Source organism: Macaca nemestrina, chromosome 7, assembly GCF_043159975.1.
Source record: "Macaca nemestrina isolate mMacNem1 chromosome 7, mMacNem.hap1, whole genome shotgun sequence".
Classification (NCBI taxonomy): Eukaryota; Metazoa; Chordata; class Mammalia; order Primates; family Cercopithecidae; genus Macaca; species Macaca nemestrina.
The window spans coordinates 173,029,298-173,051,662 of NC_092131.1; the positions used below are offsets into that span (position 1 = coordinate 173,029,298).

Here is a 22,365-nt window from a genome sequence, read left to right on the forward strand (position 1 = left end):
TTGTGACTTCAACTGACTCTTCCGAATTGTATGAATGTATCAATACATTAGATAAACCCAGGTGCAGAATGATAAAGAAAAAATGTTAGACCCAATAATGTGGCTAATTAACAGGGTCCGGTTTCTGGCCCATGGGGTTAAAATGGACTCACAGTCCTGTTCCTGCCTTTTATTCTCTGAACTTGTCGCTTTTGCATTCTCTGAGTTCAGTTTAAAGACAGTTGCTAGCATCTCTGACCAATCTGACAATACTGTGTTCCTCAGCTGCCTATGGATTAATCACACACTGGCATATTTCAGCTGAATGTCAGTCTGGAAAATAAATTTACTAGATTAACTGAAATTCCACTCTTTGTGTAGGTATTTGTCATATATTTAAGAAAAAGCTAAAAAGAATGGAAATTGTATGACAGTAACTTAAGTCTTCAAAGTGCACGCAGTCTTTTGCGATACCTCATTCAGCCAAGTATTTGTGCTCTTCCTCATTCAGTATAGGGCAGCTTTCTTCTTTTTTTTTTTTTTTTTTGAGACGGAGTCTCGCTCTGTCGCCCAGGCTGGAGTGCAGTGGCCGCATCTCAGCTCACTGCAAGCTCCACCTTCCGGGTTCACGCCATTCTCCTGCCTCAGCCTCCCGACTAGCTGGGACTACAGGCGCCCGCCACCTTGCCCGGCTAGTTTTTTGTATTTTTTAGTAGAGACGGGGTTTCACCATGTCAGCCAGGATGGTCTCGATCTCCTGATCTCGTGATCCGCCCGTCTCGGCCTCCCAAAGTGCTGGGATTACAGGCTTGAGCCACCGCGCCCGGCCTAGGGCAGCTTTCAATTTGCTTAGAGGGCAACATTGGAAGGTTAGAGTTCATCAGAAACATAGAATTTTAAAATGTGAGTTCAACTGAATAAATCTGAATTTCTGTAGGAAGAATCAAAACACCTATTTAAAGATTGCAATATATAATAATCATTTTAAAGTATTTGATTAAACCTGATAGGTTTTCCAGAAATGAAAAAAAAATCAGCTCTAAAACCAAGGCTGATTTTTAGAAAATTTGGAAACATAAACCAGCCCTACCTATAATATAATTTCTCTAAAACTTTATCTTAGTCATTTAAAAATAATATAACTATTAAAAAATATAACTGCTATCTTAATGTTCTGAAATAAGTTAAAACATTTTAAAATATGAATACTGTAGTTTAAAAGAAACAGTGGCAAGGAAAAGTAGAAAAAGAAATGCCAATTCCAGTCCAAAGCTTTATTTACCAAGTTTTCTTAGAATGAATTTTACCAATTTATGAATTCTTGTAAACAGAATGTATAATGGAAATACTGAAAGACTTTTGCCTAAAGTGGCATTATGGACTGCTGGTGTGATGCTACTGTAATGTAATAAATTCTTAAATTGTTGCAAAGTGCTGTTTTTGCCTTAAACTTTTGTGTGTCTTGAAAACTGTAGTATTAAAGGTATTGATAGTGTGCAAATGCTGGGCATGCTTGACATGAGATAATCGGTTTCATTTTTACAAAACTGCAATATAACTATGCAAGTGTTTATTAAAAGAACAAAATAAGAAAGTTACAGGATTAAAAGAAATTATGGAGTGAAAGTTATGGGATTAAAAAATGTAAAAAAGTTGTGACAAAAAAACTTCTGCCAAAAAAGTAGAAAAAAGTTTTATGAAAAATTACCAAAACAAGTTATGAAAAAGAAGTAACAGGATTTTTTATAAAAGTCATGGGATAAAAATAAAAATGAAAAGCAGGTTCCTGTCAGCAAAGCCTGGAGAAGCGGGGCTGGAGTCTCCACAGCCACCGTGTCTCTACCATCCCTTCCCAGTCACCCCTTTACAATTAGGGTAGCAAGACAAGACCTCTGTCAATGGGGAAAGACAAACAGACCCTTTGCCACCTTGATCAGGGCTGAGTCCTTAAATTTTCGGATGACGATGATTGTTATTTAAGAGCCAGAGGCTAGTGGGGTTGGTTGGTTTGGAGGAGGCCTGATGGCCTCCTTTCTCTCACCATAGCAACTTTTCCCTCAGCAGGGCTCCCAGCTTCTTATTCAGAGAGGTAGCTGAGGCAGGACAGTGGGGCTAACTGTGGACCAGGCGAGGGCACGGGCTGCGGGCGTGGCCCCCTTCCCTGGTGTACATACTGTGTCTGTGTAACATTTTGTAGATCCCAGAGGGTAGGGCCGCCCCTGTATCGGACGTAGCGGAGGTTGGAGCTGGCACATGGGGAGGAGGTTCTAATAATTATTTGTGGCTGGGAAACTTATTTATTGCTAGCATAGGACAGAGGAAGGAGGCGTGGATGGGGTTGTGGCTCCCTGGTGGTGTGATCGCAGCTCACTGCAACTTCCACCTCTCATGCTCAAGTGATCCTCCCACCTCACCCTCACAGGTAGCTGGGAGTATAAGCATGCACTACTATGCCTGGCTAGTTTTTAAAATTTTTTTGTAGAGAAAAGGTCTTGCTATGTTGCTCATGCTGGTCTTGAACTCCTGGCCTGAAGCATTTCTCCCATCTTGACCTCCCAAAGCACTGGGATTACAGGCATGAGACATTGCTCTGGTCCATAAGGTTTTCTCTTAATTTCTGTTTTGTTGTTTTGTTGTTGTTGTTGTTGTTGAGAGAGTCTTGGTCTGTTTCCCAGACTGGAGTGCAGTGGTGCAATCTCAGCTCACTGCAACCTCCGCCTCCTGGTTCAAGCAATTCTCATGCCTGTAGCCTCCCGGGTTACAGGTATGAGCCACTGCACCTGGCTAATTTTTGAATATTTAGTAGAGACAGAGTTTTGCCATGTTGGCCAGATTGGTCTTGTTATGCCCAGACTGTTTGTTCCCCAAAGAAGACCACCAGAGTCCAGAGTCAAAGCCAAGCGGCAAGGATCTTTACTACAAGTTCGAACCTGGTCCCTCCTTTACACAGTATACAAGAGGGCCCCGAACAATGTGAGCATTTGCTTTTTATAGCCCGAAAGTTGCAGGGGAACAAAGAAATTCTTTTGGCTCCTGCGCTTTCAGTAACCTTGAACGGCTGTCTCCTTATCGGAGACTTTCCAGGTGGTGTTTGTACTGGGCTCAGGGAGTTTGAGAGATATATGGTGGTGGGATGGGAGGATGGGATGTGTTTGTGCTAGGCTCAGGGAGTTTTGAGCCCGGGGCTGAGGAATGTGCCCAGCTCCTTTCATTCTCAAACTCCTGGCCTCAAGCAATCCGCCCTCCTCAGCCTCCCAAAGTGCTGGGATTACATGTGTGAGCCACTGCTCCTGGCTAAGAACCCGTCTCTGTTTAAATAAAAGAAGAAAATTCAGAATATGTGGAATACACAACACCACAGGCCTAAGTTATGTACCTCTCTGAGGTAATCTGTGTAAACAATTTGATATCTATCCTTTCAAGTTCCTACTTGCTACGCATATGTATACACATATACACAAGTATACGTTGACACATTCCCCCTTCCCTGCTGTCGTGCTATTCGTCTTTGTTTTGTAGAAAGTGGACCAACTCTATGTTCTTTGCTGGCCTGTATTTCTCCTATTCAGTGATGTGTTACGAATATGTGTTTAAGTCAATTTATGCAACTCTTTAATACCATTTTAAAAGGTTATGATATACGATCATATGAAGGTATTACAATTTATTCCAACAGTTAACTTTTGCACATTTAATAATTTCCATTGATTCGCCAGGGTGAACATTCTCATGTCACGGCTAAATCCTTTTGTATGGACATCCTTAATTATTCTCTTAAGTTAAACGTTTAAATAAACTTGCTAGATTAGTCTCATTTCTTAAAAAGTTCTTAATTCGTAGTTTATATGTAACATTGTAGTTTTATATGTACTTGCAAATAGCTATAGTTCCTGTAAAAAAAAGTGATAAAATAAAACTTTAACATATGCCAAAAATATTTTGACTTAGCGCTTCATTAAGTGCATGATTACAGTCTCTATATCTTTTGATTTACCTTTCTATCTTTACAATTTTCAGCCGAGACACTTAGAGGTCACATAGTAAATTAAGGTTTTCTTTTTTTAATAATCTCCATCTTTCTTAATTTGGTGAGTCACAATAAGTTATTTTGGGGTTGTTGAAAGCTGTGGCTCTGTTCTAAATTTGAGCCCAGAAATCATGCCACTTACAAAATATGCTTTGTCTTCCAACATCACAGTGTCCGGTAGAAGGTGACAGTTCTTGGAACTTAAAAAATCTAAAACAGGACAGGAACAGAATCTGGAAAATATTTTCTTTTGAGACAGAGTCTTGCTCTGTCGCCCAGGCTGGAGTGCAGTGGCGCGACGTCGGCTCACTGCAAGCTCTGCCTCCCAGGCCCACACCATTCTCCTGCCTCAGCCTCCCGAGTAGCTGGGACTACAGGTGCCGCCACCTCGCCCGGCTAGTTTTTTGTATTTTTAGTAGAGACGGGGTTTCACCGTGTTAGCCAGGATGGTCTCAATATCCTGATCTCGTGATCTGCCTGTCTCAGCCTCCCAAAGTGCTGGGATTACAGGCATGAGCCACCGCGCCCGGCCCATCATATCATTTTTTAATTACCGTGTATGTATCTGTAGAAGACAAATAATTTTTAAAAATAAATATATTCGCAATGCCATTAAATACCAAAAAAGTAATACATTCGGGAAATAGCCATAAATCTAGAGTTCACATGTTCTTGACTTACTCATAAGTGATTTTTTCTAGGTTATCTATTTCAATCAGATACCTGTTTGCTCATATTTACATTCCTAACTGAACAATGTCTTAAACTGACAGAAAATGCAGGTGATCTTATGACCAAATGCCTCATGCAAGGAAAAAACTTGAAACTGCAAGAGGAGTCCCTCCAAGTATAGAAAGGACCAGTATTTTAAGAGAGATGTTAACTAAAATGTGGCAATGTAAGGAGCAGAGCAGGAAGAACCTTTCCGTCAGAAACTTACAACAAGTCAATTTCATAGTTCCTTTCCGTGGTCCTTCCACAACCACCTCTGGCATCTGTTTTCTCTACAATGGCGGTAACAATAGTAGCTATTTCAGAGCAGGAAAAGGCTTAGAGCAGTGCTAGAAGAGGGTCCTGGCTATATAAAGTTCAGTTGTTTGTATATTGTAACAAACTTACTTTTTTTTTTGGTCAATAACAGATTTCTTTTGGAAAAGTAGCAGCCTCCAGGGAACATCTACAGTTCCCACTAAGTGAACATTGGTGTCTGCTAACCTTTGCCTCTGTTTCTCTCAATAACACACTGTCAAGCTGTTCCTTGATTTAACAGTTTTATTTACTTTTTCTTTTTTTTTCCTTTCCCTTTTCCTGAGATACAGTCCCTCTCTGTTTCCCAGTCTGGACTGCAGCAGCGCCATCGTGGCTCACTGCCACCTCCACCCCGGTCTCAAGCAATCCTCCTCCATCAGCCTTCACAGTAGCTGGGACTACCCCCCGGGCCCACCACGCTCTACTCATCATTGTGGTTTTTGTTTTTCCGTTGAAACCGGGTTTGGGGCCAGACTCAGTGACTCATGCCTGCAATACCAGCACCCCCGAAGGCCAAGGCCGGTGGATCACCCGAGGGGAGGAGGTGGAGACCAACAGCCCGAGCAACATGGAGGATCCCAGTCTCTACCAATAAAAAATAAAAAACTAACCGGGCATGGTGGCTCACGCCTGCAATCTCAGTCACTCAAGAGGCTGAGGCAAGAGAACCACCCAAACCCAGGAGGCAGAGGCCGCGGGGAGCGGAGGCCCCGCCACTGCACTCCAGCCTGGGCAACAAGAGCGAGACTCCGCCTCAAGAATGAAAAAAAGACCAGGTTTCCCCTTGTTGCCCGGGCCGGTCTGGAACTCTTAGACTCAAGCGATCCGCCACGCTCAGCCCTCCAAAGACCTGGGATCCCAAGCGTGAGCCACCACGCCAGGCCGATCTATTCCTGTCTGATTAATAAACTGGGCCTTAGGGACTGGCTCAGGCCTGCAATCCCAGCACCCGGGGAGGCCGAGGCGGGCAGATAACCTGAGGTCAGAACATTGAGACCAGCCTGAGCAACATGGAGAAACCCCATCTCTTAACAACAACAAAAATACATAGATACATAATTAGCCGGGCGTGGTGGCTCACACCTGCAATCCCAGCCACTCGGGAGCCTGTGGCAGGAGAACCACCCAAACCCTGGAGGCGGAGGCTGCGGGGAACCGAGACCCTGCCACTAAACTCCATCCCGGGCAACAAGAGCGAAGCTCCCTCTCAAAACAAAAACAAAAACGAAAACAAAACAAAACAAAAAACAGAGACTCAATTTCACCATGGTGCCCAGGCCGGCCTTAACTCCTAGGCTCAAGCGATCCGCCCCGCTTGGCAGTCCAAAGTCCTGGGATCACAAGCGTGAGCCGCCGTGCCAGGACGATCTGTTCCTTTCTGATTAATAAATTGGGTCTTGTGCGCTGGCTCATGCCTGCGATCCCAGCACCCCGGGAGGCCGAGGCGGGTGGATAACCTGAGGTCGGGAGTTTGAGACCAGCCTGACCAACATGGAGAAACCTCGTCTGTGCCAAAAAAAAAAAAAAAAAAAAAAAAAAACGAAATTAGCCAGGTGTGGTGGTTCACGCCTGCAATCCCAGCCACTGGGGAGGCTGAGGCAGGAGAACCACCCAAACCCGGGAGGCGGAGGCCGCGGGGAGCCCAGACCATGACATCGCACTCCAGCCTGAGCAACAAGAGCGAAACTTCGCCTCAAAACAAACAAAACAGACCTAATTTCACCATATTGCCCAGGCCAGTCTGGAACTCCTAGGCTCAAGCGATCTGCTGCGCTCAGCCATCCTACATCTGGGATCAAAAGCGTGAGCCACCACGCCAGGCCGATCACGCCTATTAAGTAATCCCAGCACTTTGGGAGGCCTCAGTGGGTGGATCACCTGAGGTCAGGAGTTTGGAGACCAGCCTGGCCAACGTGATGAAACCCCGTCTCTACCAAAAATATTTAAAAATTAGCCGAGTGTGTGGCGGGTGCCTGTAATCCCAGCTACTCAGGAGGATGAGGCAGGAGAATTGCTTGAATCTGGGAGGCGGAGGTTGCAGTGAGCCGGGATAGCGCCACTGCACCCAGCCTGGGTGACAGAGTGAGACTCCGTCTCTAAAATAAAATAAAATAAAATAAATTGGACTGTGGGCGCTGGCTCACGCTTGCATCCGCAGCACCCCCGGAGGCCAAGGCGGGCGGGTAACCTGAGGTTGGGAGTTTGAGACCAGCCTGACCAACAGGGAGAAACCCCTTATGTATCAAAAAAAAAAAAAAAAAAAGAAATAAAATTTAACAGGCTATGCTGGCTCCCGCCTGCGATCTCAGCCACTTGGTAGGCCGAGGCAGGAGAACCACCCAAACCCAAGAAGCAGAGGCCACGGGGAGCTGAGACCGAGCCACTGCACTCCAGCCTGGGCAACAAGAGCGAAACTCCGCCTCAAAAACAAAAACAAAACAAACAAAAAAAGGGAGACCCGGTTTCACCATGTTGCCCAGGCTCAACCGTCCATAGTGCTTGGCCATCCAAAGTCCTGGGAACACAAGCGTGAGCCACCACGCCAGGCCAATCTATTCCTTTCTGAATAGTAAATTGGGCCTTAGGCACTGGCTCACGCCTGCAATCCCAGCAGCCTCGGAGGCTGGGGAGGGCAGATAACTTGAGGTCGGTAGTTTGAGACCAGCCTGATGAACATGGGGAAACCCTATCTCCACCAAAAAAAAAATAAAAATAAAAAATAAAAAACGAGCCCGGCATGGTGGCTCACGGGCAATGCCAGCCACTCAGGAGGCCTCGGAGGCAGGATGAGCCCAGACCTCGCCATTGCCCTCCAGCCTGGGCAACAAGACCGAATCTCTGCCTCCAAAAAAAAAAAAAGTGACCGGGTTTCACCATCGTGCCCGGCCTGCCCAGGCCGGTCTGGAACTCTTAGGCTCAAGGAATCTGCTGCGCTCGGTCGTTGAAAGTCCTGGAATCACAAGCGTGAACCACCACACCAGGCCGATCTATTATTCCTTTCTGATTAATAAATTGGGTGGTGCAGGGTGGTCCATGCCTGTAATCCCAACACCTGGGGAGGCCAAGGCCAGCGGATAACCTGAGGTTGGGAGTTTGATACCAGCTTGATGTACATGGAGAAACCCCTCTCCACCAAAAAATAAATAAATTAATTAATTAAAATACAAACTGGCCGGGCGCGGTGGCTCACGCCTGTAATCCCAGCACTTTGGGAGGCCGAGACAGGCGGATCACGAGGTCAGGAGATCGAGACCATCCTGGCTAACACGGTGAAACCCCGTCTCTAATAAAAAATACAAAAAACTAGCCGGGCGAGGTGGCGGGCGCCTATAGTCCCAGCTACTCGGGACGCTGAGGCAGGAGAATGGCGTGAACCCGGGAGGTGGAGCTTGCAGTGAGCCGAGATCATGCCACTGCACTCCAGCCTGGGTGACAGAGCGAGACTCCGTCTCAAAAAAAAAAAAATAAAATAAATAAATAAATAAATAAAATACAAACTGAGCCAAGCATGGTGGCTCACGCCTGCAATCCCAGCCACTCAGGAGGCTGAGGCAGGAGAACCACCCAAACGTGGGAGGCTGAGGCCATGGGCAGCCGAGACCCCACCACTGCACTGCAGCCTGGGCAACAAGAGCTAAACTCACCTCGGGGAAAAAAAATAGAGAGAGACCAAGTTTCACATGGTGCCCAGGCCAGTCTGGAACTCCTGGGCTAAGAGCATCCTCCCTGGGATTATCTTAAAGTGTAGTTGGAAAAAGTAAACTAGCCCCAAAAACTTTTTGCAAAGCCTCATGTATAGGTGTTCCTAAATGATAACATTGTGTTGCTTATTTTAAATATTTTGAAGTTTATAAAACCAATTGAGTTGCTTAACTATTTTGACATTTATAAAACTGGTAGCATGAAATTTTTGGAAATATTTAACAACACACAGTATTTCTTGTAAACTTCATCCACACTCATGTATGGAGCGGTAGTTAACCCATTTTCACTGCCGTGTAGTATTGCATTGAATAAACTTTCCACAATTGATCTACTTTTTCCCATTCTTCCCGTCACTCAACTCCCCGGATTCCTTCTATCATCTCTGAAAAATTGTATTTCCCAAAGATGGCACAACAATATTCCTCATACCATGTGCTCTTCTCTTTGTGACATTGCCACTATCCCATCAGGAAGTGGAGTTTAATTTCCCTCTCCTTGAATCTAGATGGGCTTGTGACTGCTTCAACCAATAGAGCATTGCAGAAGTGACGCTGTGTGACTTCTGAGACTAGGCCTTAAGTCTTATGATAACGCAGTTTCCACATTGTTCACCAGAACACTCATGCTGTGAGTGACCATGAGTCACCATGTAAAAAGTCCAACTACCCCAGGGCCACCATACAGAAAGGGAAACTGAGTACGGACCTGTTTCACATGAAACGTTCTCTCAGATACTTTGAAGGTTGGAATCTGGGCACCCTGTCATCCTTCAACCTGACACTTTGACAGGTCTTTAGGGAGGGTCCTTTGGGCCCCATCTGAACTCTCTCATTACAGAGGAGTCCAAGGATCTGGCTGGCAGCCTGCAACATTCATTGCAGCATAGAGGAGAGTTACAGCGGGCTCTCTCTGCTGTCACCGCCACACAGAAGAAGGTGGACAGAGTGAGTCCAACCACCCGCCCTGTGCCCTGGGAGCCCGGCTTCACAGATGGAGGAGTGAGCCTAAGGGTCCCTTCTGCAGGATGGAGTGGCCTGCCCAGGAGGCAGCATGGCCTTGTCTTGTTGCTTTTGTGTCTGGTTGTTAGAGGCAGCCTGGGGCTGAGTCAGCTGCTGTGGGTGAGTTGAGGGGTGCGGTGGGGGGTGAGCACTGGATGCAGAGCTTGGAGGCCAAGTGCCTGCCCTGCCCTTACCTGGCTGTGGTCTTGGCCAAGTCCTAGGTGGGGTATTGGGTACTTGTTCTGTGAAGGTACAGAAGAGTACCTTTAGTATGATACCATTTCTGTAGAGAGAGGAAACGTGTGTGTGTGTGTGTGTGTGTGCGCACATATTATGATAGTATACAGAAAACATGTCTGCAACCGTTCATAAAAAAACTCGGGAGAGAGCAACAGGGTGGCTGGGAGATACTTCCCTTCTGTACCTTCTGAGTTTTGGACTATGCAAAGGTATCATCGTTTCAAAAACTGAACGAAAGATTAATTTTCCCCTTCCTATCTGTACCCCCAACCCCAGCAAAAAAATGGGCTTAGAGAATCAGATAAACCTGGGTGTTCAAATCCCAGCTCTGCCTACGTGGTGTTAGGCAAGCATTTAACCTCAAATACTCCATGTTTTTTCATCTACACAATAGAGGGAATTGTAGTAACTGTCTCCTGTGGTGGTTGTGAGGAGTAAATGGGATTGCTAGCGTGGTGCCTGGTGAAGCACTCCATAAAGGTTCAGACAGTGGTAGTAATAACAGTAATAACAATAGCAGTATTATCTGATCTCTCTGGGCCTCTGTTAGGCAGCTGTAAATTCCATCTCATTCCCTGTCCCTTCCAAGTTTATTGAGTTCTTTTAAAAACCAGACCATGGGCTCGGAAGTGCGTTGATCTTTATTGACTGAGTTGTATATTGAGCCTAGCCCTAGCCCTTTTAAGGGGCACTGTGTGGAATGGCCCAGGCTCTCCAGATGGAAACTTCTCACTCTTCACCATCCAGTTCTCAAGCCGCAGTCAAGCACTTACTGAGTGGCAGTTAGAGCAGTCCATACAGGAGAAGGCACGGCTGAAAGCACAGCTGACACAGGTGGGGTTTTGCAGAGGGAGGGATGTGGAAGGAAGATGATCCCAAGTGGCCAGGAGCAGGTGGGGACCAGTGACAGCCCTTCCTAACTTCTGTGCCCATTCTTGCAGTTGAAGGAGTCGCTTAAACAAGCCCATCTAGAGAGAGATGAATATGCTCAACATATAAAAGAGAGAGTCTGGTGGCAGCAGAGGATGAGGAAAATGTCGCAGGAGGTGAGGTCTGACCCTTCAGCACCCCCATCTTAGATAGGTCACTGGATCTTTCTGGGCATCTGTAAAATGGGAACAGTACAGCCAGAGGTGGTCATGGGTCTGGGCTTTGTGGAGGTGGGGACAGAGAGGAAGATGGCAGCCACCAGCCCCTCTCTCCAGGGCCCTTTCCCCCTGTGCTTTGGGCAGGTTTGCACATTGAAGAAGGAGAAGAAGGATGATATGCGTCGGGTAGAGAAGCTGGAGAGGAGCTTGTCCAAACTCAAGAACCGGATGGGTAAGATGGGGCTGGCGTGACCTGGGAGCAGGCCTGGCATCAGAGGGCTGTGGTGGGGCTTAGAATGCCCCAGGGAGGTGGGTGGATGGAAGAGCTTTGAGGCAGAGGGATGTGCCAGGAGACGGCAACTCTTGTCATCTCCATTACCCCCAGTGTCCCCATCAGCAAAGAGGGCCCATTGTCAGCCACCCACAGTGCTCTCCATCTGAAAGTGGTTGGAAGATTGGCTACCATCCAGGTGCAAGGAATCATTAGCAGTGAGGCCAAGTTTGGGGAGGCTGAGAGGAGCTGTGCACCAAGAGGAGGGGTTTTTGTTTTGGACAATCCAGAGGCCCTTATTGTCTGCTTCCTTTCTCAGCTAAACCCCTGCCCCCGGAGCCCCCAGCAGTGCCCCCTGACGTGGAGCTGCAGCACCTGAGGAAGGAACTAGAGAGGGTGTCAGCAGAGCTCCAGGCCCACGTGGAAAACCATCAGCACGTAAGTCTCCTGAACCAGCCACAAAAGGAGAGGCTTCAGGAGCAGGAAGAGAGATTTCAGCAGCTGGCCGAGCCACAGAGCGGCGTCGAGGAGCTGGTGTGTTGCCCCACCTGGGGAGCCTGCCCTCCTCCCTAGCCCTCCAGGCCTTTGTTTCCCCACCTGTAAAATGGGGCAGTGTAGCCCTCACGTGAAATGTTACTTCTAAAGGCACCTGTGAGCCAGAGCCCTGCTCTGGTGGCTGTGGGACAGAGGGGATGATTTTTCTAACCTGCCTCCACCCTTCCCCGTGCCGTGGGAGGCAGACACCGAGTTCTGGGGTCTCCAGTTTCAGTGGGTGGCTGCTGATTGCTTCTCTCTGTCCAGAACAACGAGAACAAGAGCGCACTGCAGTTGGAGCAGCAAGTGGAGGAGCTACAGGAGAAGCTGGATGAGGTGAAGGAGACGGTAACCTCTGCCCCATCCAAGAAGGGCTGGGAGGCGGGCACCAGCCTCTGGGGATGGGAGGTGCCAGGCCAGAGGCAGCTCCAGCCTGGGGGCAGGTGACACCAGCACCCTCCAGGACAGTCCCGTGACTGTTTCTTGCTTCCTGTCCCCTGACTTTTAGAGGTGGGTAGCCCTGGGCTCCTCCCAGGTCTGGACATCATCATCCCAGCTAGATGCATGGAGCCCCCCAATCATAAGGGAAGAGACAGTGGGATAAGAGGCTCCTTATGCCAGGCACGGTGGCTCACGCCTATAATCCCAGCACTTTGGGAGGCTCAAGCAGGAGAATCACTTGAGGTCGGGAGTTTGAGATCAGCCTGGCCCACATGGTAAAACTTCATCTCTACTAAAATGACCAAAAAAAAAAAAAAAATAGCCAGGCATTGTGGTGCATGGCTGTAATCCCACCTATTCAGGAGGCTGAGGCATGAGAATCACTTGAGCCCAGGAGGTGGAGGTTGCAGTGAGCTGAGACTGCACCACTGCACTCTAGCCTGTGCCACAGAGTGACACTCTGTCTCAAAACAAAACAAAAAGGCTCCTTAGATTAAAACTGGATTCCAGCCTCGGTTCCACTGGTCACCATGCAAGTACTTTGCATCTCTAAGTCTCTGTTTCTTTAACTTCAAAAGGAAGTTAGCATTTTCCTTACAGAGGTGCTGAGGATTAAATGAGATAATACATGGAAAGTGTTAGGCCTATAGCACACTTAGCACATAGTGGTTGGCTCCCACTGTTTTTCCATCAGTCGGTGGCCTACAGTTTAAATGGTAAGAAAAGGGTATGCCATTTGAGGATGGGGAAAAAGGCCTGGGGTTCTAGGAAAGGGAGGCAGTCACTGAGACCTGGAGCAAGGGGCCCAGGTCCTGGGAAGACGACAGAGCCCCACAGTGCCCTCACTACCCTATTAATGGGCCCAGAATCTGGAAGCCAGCCGCCACGTGCCCTCATATCCAGGGTCTTCCTGCGGGTGGAGCTGAAGAGCCAAGAGGCTCAGAGTCTGCAGCAGCAGCCAGACCATTACCTGGGTCACCTGCGGCAGTCCGTGGCCACCTATCAGCAGCAGGTGGCCGCCTATCAGCAGCTGACCTCTGAGAAGGAGGCGCTGCACAGGCAGTTACTGCAGCAGACCCAGCTAATGAACCAGCTGCAGCAGCAGGAAGCTTGGGGCAAAGCGGTGGCCGAGATGGCCCGCCAAAAGTTGTAGGAGACCCAGGGGAGGGAGCGGCTGAGGACGGGGCCATGAGGGGGACGACCTGGCAAACTCCGTGCCTTCTCACTCTTTTCTGGCCCCTTAGGAGCACCTGGAGGCTGCCAGCCAGCAGAAGCAGCAGCTAACGGCCCAGCTGCGCCTCACGGCTCTCCCTGGGGAAGGTACGGGAGGCCACTCAGAGGAAGAGGACAGAGCCCCAGGAGGAAGGGGGGACTGTTAGCAGCACAGGATTGAGGAGTTGGAAGAGATCTTTAGAACAGCTGGTCATTACGCTGACCGGGTGCCTGCACTAAGTTCGGCATCAATATGGCGACCTCCTGGGAGTGGGGGGGCCACCAAGTTGCCTAAGGATGGCTGAACTGGCCCAGGTCAGAAACGGAGCAGGTCAGAACTCCCGCACTGACCAGTAGTGGGACTGGGCCTGGGCGGTGTAGCAAGATCTTGGGTCTTAAAAGTAAAAATAAAGAACAGCAGCTCATTCCTCTCTGGGAGGGGCTGGCTCAGGGTTACCCAGTGAGGGTGGAGGCAGAGGTGGGCCCACAGTACCTGCCTTGTTGGGTTGTCTGAGGACACCTCTGGCCACTCCACACAGGAGATGGAGGACAACATCTGGACAGTGAGGAGGAGGAGGGACCTCGGCCCATGCCGAGCGTCCCAGAGGACCTGGAGAGCTGGGAGGCCATGGTGAGCCTGACTCCCCCTGCACCCATTTTGCCACCTTCCTCTGTGGTCCCTGCAAGACCCCTTTATGCTCTTACTTTCTCTGCCTTCTGATTTCTCTGGACCCTCATCCCTTCCAGGAGCCAGTGGTCAGACCCCATTTCACCTGTGACCAACAGGTGCACACTCTGAGGCCCCAAGGAAAGGGGCTGCGCTCCACCTCTCTGCCCCATTTGTTCTGTGTATGCCCCTAAAAGAATGCTCAGGTCTTGCCCTCAGGTGCCATTTTTCAAATCCGCTGGAGCCAGTGCCCAGGAGGAGCAGGTACGGTTATCAGAGCAGGTGAAAGAGCAGAGGGTGTGCTGCCAGCACCTGGCTCACCCGGTGGTCTTGGCCCAGAAGGAGTCAGAGGCAGCGGTCCCAGCCCCAGGGACTGGGGGTGAGTCTGTGAGTGGGGAGACCCCCTGGACCCTGCAGGAAGTCATGGAGAAGCTGTCCTATACCAGGACTCACTTTCGGCTTCCCCGTGACTTGAAATTGCCACCTGAGGGCAGGTCGCTGTCGAGATGTGACCCCATTATTTTGGCTCCAGAGCGGGTGTATGGACCACCTGGAGGAGAAGGCGGACCTGAGGGAGCAGGTGGAGAAACAAGAACTTTGATTCATCCAGTACTGGAGAGAGAGATGCCCTCAGTGAGTGGGAGGCCAGGGCACCGCAGGGGGAGCTACAGGGCCCTAGGAGGGGCCCCAGCGTCTGAGCCCTGTCCTCCTGCAGGAACGTTCATCACTTTGTAACAGAGCCAGGGGCCAGTGCCAAAGATGCGGCAATGGGAGGAGGACATCATCAGGCTGGCCCAGGACAGGGAGGAGATGAAGGTAGCGTGTGCAACATCTCTGTGGGGGTGGGCGTAGGCGTGAGGGTGGGCGCCGGCAGCGGTGTGACAGCTGAGCACTCCTCCCTCCAGGTGAAGCTGCTGGCGCTGCAGGAGATGCTGTTGCAACTTGTGGCAACTACAACAAGGGGCACCACAAATTCCTGGCCACTGCCCAGAACCCTGCTGATGAGCCCGGTCCAGGAGCCCCAGCCCCCCAGGAGCTTGGGGCTGCCGACAAGCATGGTGGTGAGTAGAGCCCTCAGGCGGGGCGGGCAGGCAGGAGCAGGGGGTGCTGGCGCTGCACTCAGATCCCCACCTCCAACTCTCCAAAGATCTTTGTGACATGAGCCTCACCGACAGCGTGGAGCCAGCGCACGGAGAGGCCACGGAGGGTTCTCCGCACGACAACCATTCTGCACAGCCCACGTGCAGGAGCACCAGGAGCACCCAGGCTTGGCTGGCAACCGCTCTGTGCCATTCTTTTGCTGGGCTTGGCTGCAGAGAAGAAGGAGATAAACATCACCATCATCAAAGAGCTGCTCAAGAAATTTTTTAAAAAGAAACAAACTTGTGGGGTTAATCTCCTACACAATTCATTTACTTCATTTGCATGTTAGAGCTACTCATGATGATTTGTGTTTCTAATTTATATTTTATTCGTAAGAAGTTAAGAGAGAGTGGGTCTCTGTGGCTTTCACTGATGTTCATTCTAGTTAGCATTTTTCTTTTTTAATTTCATAATTATAGGTCATTAGCATGCATATCGAGTTTGGCCTTACATGGTGGGAGTTCAAACACATGAAGACCCACTGTTTGCACAGAACTATTCTCACTGGTTTGGCACAGGCTGCCATGCTTTTTAAATGTTATTACAGCATGTATGTTCATTACGGAATTCAGATAAAATTTCTTTATATTGCGCTATTGTTTGATCTAATCTTAATCACAGCAAGGTCTTCATTCGCTCAATATGTGGTTTACCCCCAAGTGTGCACTGTTGATTACTTTGCAATATGCCACTGTGAGTACTGACATTAGAGTTGTTTAAAGTCCGAGAACTAGAAACAGCCTTTCCCCCATTTTCTGTGTACTGGTGATGGGAGTAATAACGTTTTGGGGGAGCTTTTTAAATCTTACCGAAGAGGACAGTGGCCTGCTCCGGCAGGTATGTGCGGGATACAATGTGTTTCATTTGTTCCGGCGCCAAGAATGAGCGCTGTACTATGGTAGTTCCCTTAGGATTCGTGTGTGCTCTGGGCTCATGAAGATATTGCATCAGGAGCTGCAGCAGTTGTATTCTTTTTCGATGACCTAAAAAGGGATTATTTCTGAGGAATGAAAAGTTTGCATCATTGACTGGTTGTGGAAAACCTTTCCTAGCTTACAGCATTTGTATCTATAATATATTTTAAAGTCAGAGTTCATGTTACCTGTTTTAATTACATGACTACATGTCCCAGTTCACAAAAGGGCACTGGCTGGCATTCTTCTTAATGTATTTAGTAAAGATAATAAATCCTTTACGAGTTTAAATGTCCCAGGAACATGTATACAGGCTGTAGTCAAGAATAAGTTAGAGTGAAGGAAAGCTGTGTGACACCTGGCATTCCTCTCTGTTCACGGAGCTTCTTTGAGGCTTGAAGATTGATTTTACCATCTAGACCTCTCTGGCTAATACCTATTCTTCAAACACCTTGGTTACTCTGATATAGGAATTTACTTCTTTTCCTTGAATGGAAAACACTTTAAAAAATAACATTATTATAAATGAATATATGTGAGAGTACTTAGTTGAAACAAAAGGAGTTTTAGGAGACAGTATCATACTATCTTTGAAAATCAAGGGGAAGTTTATGCAACTTAAAATGTTTATAAACTGCAGTGCAATCTACTGTTTGTGAATGTCAATGTATTATCAGGAAACGTGTCTATACAATCACAGGTATATTTCCTCACAAACTTCTTTACGAAGAGTGAAATATGTTTTTCTACCGCTTCGTTTCAGTTAGGAATATATTTTGTGCAATATTTATGTGATCGTGCCTATGCATGAGGAATGAATGAATTTCAGTCACACATTCCCTAAATCATAACTTGATGATGCTTGGGAAAGAATCAACAGTTAAAACTTCATGAAGTTCTAGGCCGGGCGCGGTGGCTCAAGCCTGTAATCCCAGCACTTTGGGAGGCCGAGACGGGCGGATCACAAGGTCAGGAGATCGAGACCATCCTGGCTAACACGGTGAAACTCCGTCTCTACTAAAAAATACAAAAAAAACCTAGCCGGGCGAGGTGGCGGGCGTCTGTAGTCCCAGCTACTCGGGAGGCTGAGGCAGGAGAATGGCGTGAACCCGGGAGGCGGAGCTTGCAGTGAGCTGAAATCCGGCCACTGCACTCCAGTCTGGGCGACAAAGCGAGACTCTGTCTCAACAAAAAAAAAAAAAAAAAAAAAAACTTCATGAAGTTCTAATGTCTGTGTCCAAAACACATCACAGTGTTAGGACGTAGGGAGATATGTACGTGTGCTCCCTGGGGTGGGGATTTCTAGTTACTAGACCATCTCCATTTTTAGCATTTGGCATCCTCATGATACTTTTATAAATATGATATTAACAGAAGAGCAAAATACGATTTTACGATGGAATGATTTGCCTGCATTCACTGAAAAAGTGCTAATATTGGGTCCTTGTGACTTCAACTGACTCTTTCAAATTGTATGAATGTGTCAACATATCAGATAAACCCAGTTTCAGAATGATAAAAATGTTAGACCACATAATGCAGCTAATTAATAGTGGTACGATTAATAGTGCTACTGTGTTTTTCCTTTCTGTTGGAGCACAAGAACATTCAATAGAATTTTCACTAAAGAGGAGCTGTGAGTATATTAGTGGGAGTGGGAAGTGGAAGTGTCATCTATTTTTTAAAAGGTGGCAGATCCACAATATATAGTGAAAAATGGGGAGAAGGAAAAGCCAAAACAAATGAACTCATTTAAAAACATTATCTGCATTACTCTGGAAGTTATCAAAATTGTATATGCTATATCAATATATTTTTGGAACCATTTTATGGAAGTATTCTTGATAGAGTTTGAAGGCATTTAATGCATGCTCTTTTTTTCAGGTGTCCAAAGAGAAGTGCGCTTTTTGCAATAGATTGATATTCTCTAAGCCTGCTTCCCACACCAACTAATATCAGATTCACTAGAGTTTATTAAGAATAGATTTCTAGCTCTTACTCCCAACCAAATTAATCATAGTTTTTGGGAACTAACCCAGGTATCTTCATTTTCAACCAGCATCTAAGATTTGGCTAGTAAGTTGTGAGAGTCAACAGATTTTACTTTTTTTTTATATGATATAGATGTAGGCAGAAATATCTAAATAGAGTTATAATCACCCCAAATCTTTTTTTTCCAACTATCACAAATTACCACAAAAATTTTGTTCCATGTGAAAAGATTACCTAATGAATGAATAAGTAACTTGGAACTTTAAAGAAAATGGACACTCATTCACACACGTATGTAGAGGAAGTGCACTGCAGTAGAAGAATTTCTTTTCTAGATTAATGGTTGTAAATGTCCCCAATCAAATATTAGTTAATAAGGTAACATTGTCCTTTGAAAAATAATTTGAGAGATGACAATAATTTCATTTCTGCTACTAATTTTTACCTCTGATTGCTAAATGATCTAACAACTACCCATTGTTCTCCCTGTGTTTGTTTTCTAGTGTCAATTTGGTAGACTTAATTACAGGTGATAATAGTAGCATTTTTGAGGAATGACAATCTTATGCATTTTAATGCATGATTATGAAAGCACTCTTGACAAATGAATTGATCACCTACACAAAATAGGAACAGGTGTAAATGCAGGTCAGTCAAATGGAAGATCAATCATGTGAAGCAATATTTTCCAACAGTTCTTTTGAGAGATATTCAGAGAAACAACAAGGAAAGTACGTTTCAAATAATCTTGGAGATGCTATATCTTAAAACATACTAGGTACATTTTTGTTTGTTTTTAGCTGCAAGATTTCTTAAACAATGAACAGACCAATGTGCAGTGAATTTCTTGGAGGCAACTGTATAGTTCACTGTTGAATGTATTTGGCAACAAGACATTTTTGCAGTTATCTTGTGGGACTAGGATAATGTGAGATGGATTCAGAAAATCTGAATTTAAGAGTATACAGCTCTGATGAACCACATTATCTATTACTTCTAGCCAGTTTAAGATCTGTTTCTAGGAAAATAAATGAATTTTAGATTTGTGTACTACACGTAGTATGGCCCATTATAAAAGTTTAAAAACCTTCCCTTATCCTCCTTTTTCCCAAAACCATATATAATTCTTTTGCCTTGAGAATGAATAACGGTTTTTTATCACTTCAAACATGATTGAGTAACCTACAAAGGCCCAAATACAGTGGGAAAGACAGAAGAGAGTACCAATTCGTTGGTTATTGATTATAGCTCTGCTGATTTTGTGCCCTCCCATCTTGGTCATTTTTATGGGTTCTAACATATTCCATCTGTTGAGCACCTATCTCTCTGTGTCTCTGAACTGACACTGAACACATGGTGGGCTCTAATTAGTTCTTTTACAATTTCCTGGAGTATGCTCTTACCTGTTTATTTGAAATCTCATGGTCTCTTGACAGCTCTTTACTATCTACACTGTTATGCATAATTCAAATATAGAGAAAACACAGTGGACATTGAGATCAACTAACTCACACTACAAAAGAGGAAATACAACATATTACTTCTTATCTACTCCTGCCCGTGTGACTTTGCAATGTAATCATGATTCTTTGAAACCTCGCTGATTTCTACAGTCTCCAGACCTAAATTATCCAAAGTGATACCTTCAAACTACTGCTTAGGACATGGCCTGTCCCTAGAGGAGAGTGAGGTACCCCCCAATCCCCGCCACTCACATAGAAACGTTTATGGGAATAGGACTAAGCTAAAAATTCATGAGGCAATGAACTGTTTCTGAGCCAGTTTTAGCAATGTTTCACATCTCTGTATTCCAGGGCTTAGCTTTGCAGCTGCTGCCTAACACAGAGAAAACCCTCAGTATCTTTGTGTTAGAGGAATAATCAGAAAATAGAGATAAATAAATTGAAAGCAACAGCTAGAGGAAATTATATAACCAGAGCTAATTTTCAACAATACAAAACTGTATTCCTTGAAGGACATGGTCTAAAATTTATTTTTTTAAGGTAGAAAAATGATTATCTTCTTTACTGTGTTTCCAAAAAGCATGATTAAGCCCTCATCAATTTCTGTGGCTGTGATCAGATATTTTATACTCCGGATAATTAGTGGACAGTTTTGCACCTTTGATTTGATATTATACCATCAGTATTCAACAGTTATTTTAACCACTACTGAAATATTTTAAATCCACTGCCATTTAATCGTAGTAATTATCCTTTCTGCAGAAGTTTCCAGTGACAGAGAACTATCCTGTGTTTGACAGCCAATGATGAATAGTGCTTTTTTGACACTAAGTTTTCAGGCTAGCAAGTAAATGAGGATCCTTCACATTTGCTTTGCCTTGCCAAGTGTCAAAACTGTAAGTCCTCTGGCTGACATTTGACTTGGTGAAACTATAACTATCTCATTGGTTGTGGGTCTGTTAGAGAAAAATTATATAATCAACTGTCAGCTCAGATGAATTTCTCAGCTATGTTGCTTACTTTTGTTGGTCACAGAATTAACTGGAAAATGTATTTTCCTCTCTAATCTCCCTTAGAAAATAATAATTGAATTCATTTCCCACACATAAAAACTCTCATCTCCTGCTTTGTTTTATTTTTTATAAAGATAAACTTTAGCACAAAATACATATGGCCCAAAGACATTTTGAAACATATACTGAATATACTCTACAAAATTTTAAATATGTATGTGAAAAATTCTCATGAATATGTGACATAAAAGGTAAAATGAAAATTGACTTTTTGAAATATTAATCAGTTTAGAAGTGGACATTAGGAAATAGTTCATTCGTTTTTTGATGCATATGCTCATGAGCCTTTAGGGAAGGTTATGGTGTGAAATCTATGATTCAGGGATTCAGATTTTGTCAGGGAGTTACGTGCAATTAAAAAACAACATTTAATGGGTATGGTATAAAATTGTCTTAAGTGATTCTATTCCAAGAGGAGGAAATAATATTTTTCTAACATTGAAACTAAGAGAAGTTTGGAGAGAATTCAGAAAACAGGAAAGCAATTTAGTTTCAGAGAATTAATTGCTGTAATACCAGAATAGTAAACCTGGAGTTTCAAGTGTGTTGTGTATGATGACCAGGCCCTACGATGTCATTTTTCTTACCTTTGGTAGGATAGAAAAAGACTATGACGGCTTGTTTGTTACGTTCTAGAATTCTTATTAGATCATTATGTAAGTTGTGTTATTTAATGCTTCCTACAAGTCAAAGAGAGATTATTTTATCTCTTATTTTGCAGATTAGGGCACAATATTTGAATATTAAGTCATAATTCCTAATGTTATAGTGCCAGGGAAAGGTTGAGCTTAAAGTCCAATCTGAATGCAAAGACAGTGTTCTTTCTATAAATTCTTCAATTATATAGTCTGTATAAGAGAACTGTCTTCACTGAATGAATTAATCCATTTCGTTACTAGAGTAAAGCTGGTATAATTTAATCTCTCGAAAACCTTGGCTTAACACAGGAACATAATAAATTAAAATAGAGTAAAAATCTTTTGAAGTAACTATGATGTATCTCTCAGGATAATAAAAAAGGGAGGATCACTTCAAGGTCCAACAGTAGTAGATGGATGATTAAACAAATTATGCTCTGTCAATGTACATGGTAGACAGATTTAAATCATTAGTTGTACAATATAAACTTTTAAATATGTCAACAGATGTTATAGTAAAACATTAAGGGAAAATAATACCAATGAAGGGATCTCTTAACCTAATATTTAACACTTCATCACTTGATAGGATTTTGAAGAACACCTTTCTTATTTCTTTGTTCTTTTTAATTTAGAATCACACAGATTTTGTATAGCTAATATATATATATATATATATATATATATATATTTTTTTTTTTTTTTGAGACGGGGTCTCGCTCTGTCACCCAGGCTGGAGTGTAGCGGCGCGATCTCGGCTCACTGCAAGCTCTGCCTCCCGGGTTCACGCCATTCTCTTGCCTCAGCCTCCCGTGTAGCTGGGACTACAGGCGCCCGCCACCAAGCCGAGCTAATTTTTTTTGTATTTTTAGTAGAGACAGTGATTCACTATGTTAGCCAGGATGTTCGCGATCTCCTGACTCGTGATCCACGGGCCTCCGCCTCCCAAAG

General features: G+C 45.2%; 1 protein-coding gene across 1 annotated transcript; it reads left to right on the forward strand.

Moving 5' to 3' along the window:
• Window positions 1-10,913: 10,913 nt before the first annotated feature.
• Window positions 10,914-15,522, forward strand: LOC139355403 (putative golgin subfamily A member 8D; the record flags this gene model as incomplete). Its single annotated transcript, XM_071099264.1, is given in 11 exon segments — window positions 10,914-11,024; window positions 11,211-11,298; window positions 11,657-11,871; window positions 12,139-12,207; window positions 13,557-13,632; window positions 14,064-14,155; window positions 14,724-14,824; window positions 14,907-15,007; window positions 15,097-15,252; window positions 15,339-15,428; window positions 15,431-15,522. Coding segments are annotated over 11 exon segments (1,191 nt in total), but the record flags the coding sequence as incomplete, so codon positions are not given.
• Between the last annotated feature and the right edge of the window lie 6,843 nt (window positions 15,523-22,365).